This window comes from Aquila chrysaetos, chromosome 23, assembly GCF_900496995.4.
Source record: "Aquila chrysaetos chrysaetos chromosome 23, bAquChr1.4, whole genome shotgun sequence".
NCBI classification, from domain to species: domain Eukaryota; kingdom Metazoa; phylum Chordata; class Aves; order Accipitriformes; family Accipitridae; genus Aquila; species Aquila chrysaetos.
The window spans coordinates 8,436,274-8,442,273 of NC_044026.1; the positions used below are offsets into that span (position 1 = coordinate 8,436,274).

The 6,000-nt window shown below is 47.3% G+C and overlaps 1 protein-coding gene across 4 annotated transcripts in view; it reads right to left on the minus strand.

The window, feature by feature from the left end:
* Positions 1–5,009, minus strand: part of TMEM131 (transmembrane protein 131) — a 101,467-nt gene extending 96,458 nt beyond the window's left edge. For all 4 annotated transcript variants that reach the window (XR_005931187.1, XM_029998909.1, XM_029998908.1 and 1 more), the window contains exon 1: positions 4,812–5,009. Coding sequence is in view for 3 of the 4 variants with exons in the window: in XM_029998909.1 (XP_029854769.1) it covers positions 4,812–4,968 (157 nt within the window). In the remaining variant the exon portion in view is untranslated. The remainder of the gene's footprint in view (positions 1–4,811) is intronic.
* Between the last annotated feature and the right edge of the window lie 991 nt (positions 5,010–6,000).

Consider the following 6,000-nt stretch of genomic DNA (forward strand, 5'->3'; position numbering starts at 1 on the left):
TCTGCCTCACACATGCAATATAACTGGACACTGGTGAGGGAGAAAGAGATGCAGAGGAGGGAATAGCAACCATTTCGAGATTACACAGGTGGTCACGCAGAACACAGGGCCTCAACTTCCTGTCCATCGCGTTACAGTTTTTCCTTATATTTAATTTAGCCCAAAGGTTCTGCAGACAAGTATGAGGCCTTTCAATCCAAGCACATGGTTAATATTTATCATTCACAAGAGCAAAGACGTAGTGCAAATCTAATCAGCTCTCCCATACTTAAGTTTCAAAAACATAGTGAGATAGCATGGTCAATTTTTATTCACTGTGTTTTCCCCACACTGTTCATGACTTTGATGTGCTACTAGAGTGTTTTCAGTTTGATTGAGGTCATTCTTTCTGGATAACATTTTGATTTAAGTCAGGGTCAAAACATTAGCATTAAATAAATGGTAGCATGCTACGTATTAGTTCTGACAGAAGTGTATGACAAACAAGCAGTATATGTGAAAAGGTTTTTTTATAATGTTATTTTAAACATATAAGCTTTCTCCCACATCACCTTCCAGCATTACTCTACTTTCGATACTCATATGAAGTATCCTGGATTGCCATTTTAAATACTGGTAAAAAGCAAAAAGGAAAAGCTACTTGCCTGAGATTAGACAGAATAACAAAAATGGAACTCCAGCATCCCAGTGCACTGTTCTACTGACATCTCCCTTCAACTCTTCCATGATTATTTTACCTATCATTTACACTTGGTAACTATCTTAAGTTTCTAGGATGTTAGCAGAGAATGTGTCAAGCTTTAGAAAAAACAAGAACATTTTGCATTTTCACTGACCTTAGATGTTTTAAATAGAATTTTTTTCCCCAGATCCAGCACTAAGATGTAACTTCAAAAGCTACAGTTAGGGACTGAACGTAGTCTAAATAGCAACGTTGCTCTAATTGCACTGATCTTTTAAGCAGGTGGGTAGGTAAGAGAACTATCTAAATAGTCTCAGCAGGCTTTCAGTCAGCTGGCCAAATAAAAAGTAATTAAAAAAAAATTGCTGCTGTATAAAATAAAGATTTTTTAAAAATATATAAATTAATATAAATTAATATAAATAAAGGAACAAACACAAAACAGTTCTCAGGTAAAAAAGCATGCTGATGATAGATATTTGTCTTCAAAATATTTCACTGACCATAGGGTTTATGGCATTACTATGGCTTCCTTCAACCTGAAGCCCAGAAGGCTGTTTTATGTCGTTCCCCCCGCCCCGCAAAAAAACCCAACATCTCAAAAATAAAAAAAAAAAAAAAAAACCCACAAACCAAACAAAACCCAAAACAAAAACCACACATGCTCAAATATAAACTGAAAGCTGTCCTCAATCCATGTGGCAATACAGAACATGATAATTACGCTAGGAAAGGGGAAAGGATGAGCCTACAAAAAGCCTGAAAGCGGTATGTATTTGTAAAAGAAACTCTTGTTATTTTTGCCTCTCCTAAATGGCAAGAGGCTCTTTGAGACTGAATGCACATTTTTCTTCCTGCCATGTCATTCTTTTGCTATGCGTTCACAGGTTTCCTCAGTGAAAAAAACAAACAAAAAATTGTACAACCTTCTCAGTCTGACTCATTCCTCAGCAACAGAGGGGCACTGAGGACCCAGCTAGACAAAAAAAAAAAAAAAAGTCACATATCAGTGTTTAGTCTGAAATTGATGTTTTAAGTTTTTTTGGCTAGTCCACATGCAGTCTTCTCTGCTCTCATATTTGTTCAGATACCAGATACTGTCCACAAGTTCTATTTCTCTAGCACAGAACGGTATCACTGTTTCCCATGAGTTTGATTTACAGCTTGTATACACAAAGGATTTCAGTTTTGCTTTTAGACAAATGGCAAAGCTGTTTATGTTACATCTTTACCCTCAAACTCTTTAACTAAGATTGGGGACTAGAAGCAGTCACGTCAATCTGGAATAATCCAGCATCAATCTTCTTCCTACTCATGACAGCTCCATAAAGAACTGCTTGCTGCTCCTTCTCCACAGAAGCATGAAGCCAGCATATTCTTCCTGTGCATCACCTCCATCTTTCCCCAGTCTCTCCTCATGCACATGCAAGGTAAGAAGAAAATAGTGTCCTCCACCTCTATTTTTCACTTTGAGATATTCTATCTATTCTTCCCTCACTCCTATCATTCATCTGAGCCCGCTTCTATCATTTTTTTCTGTAGCAGCTTCTCTAGAATATCTACTGCACTGTGTCTTACTACAGTCACCTTTGACTCAGCAGCGTAGAAACAGTACAGGAGCAAGAAGAATGCACAACCTCAGTTATACTCCCTCTCCACAGCTTCCTTCCTGCAGCTGTAGTGAAACATGTATGTCCACATTTGGGAGATGGAAAGGATATTCCTAGCTATTTCCTTACTTTCAGATTACTTTTTTTTAAACTGTATCTTACTATATTTAACCTGGCATCCCCCGGTAGAAGCTAAGGCACTGAAGGACAGAGCCTGAAAGACCCTCCCCTCCTTTCTTCTGAACTACTGTTTCATTTGAGCCTCTATCTTGGTCTACAGGCCCACTGTCCAAGCTGGTCCTTCTCCTATGTTCAGTTACTGCCCCTTGCAGACTGACACTTAGATTGTAGTTTAAGATCAGTGGGACTGGATCTCACAAGTCACTTTTGACTTTGTCTTGCTTTAAAACTCCACTGACCTTTTATCCAGGTTATAAACAGGCATTGCACTCAGCAAAAGGAAGACTCCAAGACAACAGTATTCAACATGTGATCCACAAATGCAGATAGTCAAGGAATTTTTCTAAGGAGTCCATAGAAGATGAATTTAAAAAACAAACAAACAAACAACAACAACAAAAACTCAAAACACCAAACCAAGACTTATTAGTGAGCTTAAATGAACCACTCAGACTACACTCAAGCAGCAGAAAACTTGGGAAGAAAAAATGAGTGTCAGAAATTAGAAAAGACTGAAGAAAAAAAAAAAAAATCTGTGTTCTGTATGAGAATCAAAAATTTGAAAGTGACAAAAGTGTTGCTGGGATAAGTTTTAATAGACTATATCTATAGAAGAAAATGGTATGAGTACAAACTATTCCATTTTCTTGAAGGACTTCAATCATACCTGTTCAAACTCTGTGAATCTAAACCTGCCTTTGTTTATCTAGGAATGACAAGGAAACCCACAGAGAAAAAACAGTATCTCCTTCACAAATGAACAGAGCCAGACCATGGCCTCAGCTGTCACAACTTTTAGGGCATGATCCAATTCCATCATACCAGTATACAACAACACTGATAAATCTTATAAACTCATATAAGCTATTACCTGTAAAGGAATGCAGTCAAAATCAGAGTTAAAAATAGGTATTTCTGAAGCATTTCAGCTTTTCTAGTACCTCAACACATGACAGACTGAACTGATTCTTAGAAATTCTCATCACTCTAGGGATACTATATCTTCTTTACACTGTTTTCTGAATGTTAAATTCTCCAAAGACAAAATGAAGTGAACTAGAGTGGCTGTGACACAAAATTGATTGGTTTTTTTTAATCACCTTAATATCAACATCATCGTATTTGTACAAACAGGTTACTAGGAATTACTCAAATGGAGCCCTTCATTAGAAAATGAAGGGTGTATCTACATTTATTCTGATGCATCCTAATAATGCATATATTTCTTCCCTCAAGTCTGGTCTAGAGACATTACTACAGCCTCCTTGCTAAACTCCTATTCCATACCCTTCTTATTCTTTTTTATTCTTATTCTGTTTCATCCTCTCGGACCTCATCTGGCCTGATACATTTCAATCTTCATCCAATATGTACTCCTCCAGTGCAGCAAATCGCTTGAAAACTAAATTCTCATGTCAGCTTAAGTAAATCTGTTTCACATACTTCTGTAATATGTTGCAATTATCTGCTTCTTTTTAACACTGCCACACTTTAAAGTAGACCTTGAGTCTGCACCTTGGAAATGCTTGAAAGCCGTTCTCAGCAATGCTACAGAATATGCTTAGGTGTTTCGCTCGGGGCTTTTTTTTCCCTTGTTAAACCACAATGAAAAGACAGTGTGCCAAAAATCAAAGACACTACAAGTTAAAAAGTCCCCGTCTGACTTTCACTAAAGTTTAGAGAAAACGCCATCGACCTCGCAAAGGCGTCAGACACCTGTCAGAAGTTCGGGGAGGCAAAGGGGGTCTCGCTGTCACTTCCAGCGTGCATTTTCACCCTTTCCCAGGCAGGTTTGCCCGTCTGTTTGGCTTGGCTCGGTCTCCAGCTGGAAGCCTGCCGCAGGGAAACCAGCTCGACGTGAGAAAGACTTTTTTTTCTTTTTTTTTTAAATTTTTTTTCCTTTTTCTTTCCCCTCTCTCCTTTTCAAAGGGCAGCTCCATCCCCGCCGCTGTCAGGGAGGACAAACCCCACCAAGTTCGCCCCAACGTCACCGACCACCCCCTCCCGCCGCCACCTCACATACACACACGCACACAGCCCCCCCCCGGCAGCCGGGGCGCGGGGTGGGGGGTGGGGGGGGGGGGCGCGGACACACACACACGCGCATGGCGGGCAGCGGGACCCCGCGGCCCCCCGAGGGGGAAGGGGCGGCCAGGCCGGGAGCCTCACCAGCCGCCCCCCCCGGCACGCGCCCGCGTCGCCCCCCCCCCCCCCCCCTTGCCGCAACCACCGCCGAAGAGCGCGCGGGCCGCGGCCGCCAACGGCCCCGCAACCGCCGCCGGAGGAGGAGGATGGGGGGCCGGGGAGGGACAAGAAAGGAAGGGAAATGTGGGTCTCACCTTCCTTCTCGGCCCGGGCCGTGTGGAGGAGCACCGCCAGGGCGAAGCGCAGCGCCGCGCCCCGCCAGGCAGCCGCCCAGCTGCCGGCGTGAGGGAAGGGGGAGCCGGGGCAGCCGGCCGCCGCTGCCCCCGCCGCCGCCTCCCGCCGCGCCGTCATCGCGCTGCCGCAGCCGGTGCGAGTCCGCCGTCTCTCCGGCCGGGCCGCGGCGCGCGCGCGGAGGAGCTCGGGGAGGGGAGGGGAGGGGAGGGGCGGGGCGGGGCGGGGCGGGGGGAAGGGAGGGGCGGGCACCCCGCAGCGCGCTGCGTCTCCTGACGCGTGTGTCACGGGCGGGCGGGGGAGGGAGGAGGAGGCGGGGGGGGGGGTGTTGGCCAGCGGCGCGCGCGCCCGCGGGGACATTCCACGGGAGCACGCGCACTCGTACACGGAGGCGCGTACCTGCGGCCGCCCCGCCCCAGGGGGCGGGGTTACCAAGCGAGGGCGGAAGCAGGTGCCATTTTAAGTGCGGGCAAGCCGCCCCCTTTCTCCTGTCTGGGGCAGAGAGTTTGGGAAGGGTGTTGCGTTCGGTTTGTTTTATTTTTTTTTTTTAAATATGGCTTTAGGTCTTCTGCAGGTGCTGACTGTTCGCGGTGGGGTCGTCCCGCCTCTTTAGTACTCTCCCCGCCTCTTGAAGGGTTGGGGTGTCGTTGTTATTGTTTCCCTACGGAGGGCATCGGCGCTTCTCCTGCCCACATTCAAGATGGTGGTGGGAGGGTGACGACGCGCGGGGGCTGGCCTGACGCGCTGGTGGGCGGGGCGGCCTGCGCGCGACGCCCTGCGGCCTCGCTGGCGGGGCGGGGCGGCGGCGGCCCCGTCCCCCCCGTCCCCCTTCCCGGGGGCAGTCGCCCCTCGGCGGGGACGTTTTCGCGGTGTTTGTGTCCTTTTCCCGGGCTTTAGCTTCCCGGCCCGCGGCCGCGCTGCTGGAGGCCTGGGATGTCGTGGGGCAGGAATGTCGGTAGGCCTCCCAGTGAAGGAATCCGGCCCACACCCCCCCCCACGCCCTTGCCGCTGCCGGGCCGGGCCTGCCCGCACACGCCCTCGGCAGCAATAAAATGAGATATTGCACGCCTGAGGGGTGGTGTGAGGCCCTGTGCTACAGCAAGGGCGTGATACCACGTGTCTGCAGTTGGTGAGGAAAGACATAGACCTGTC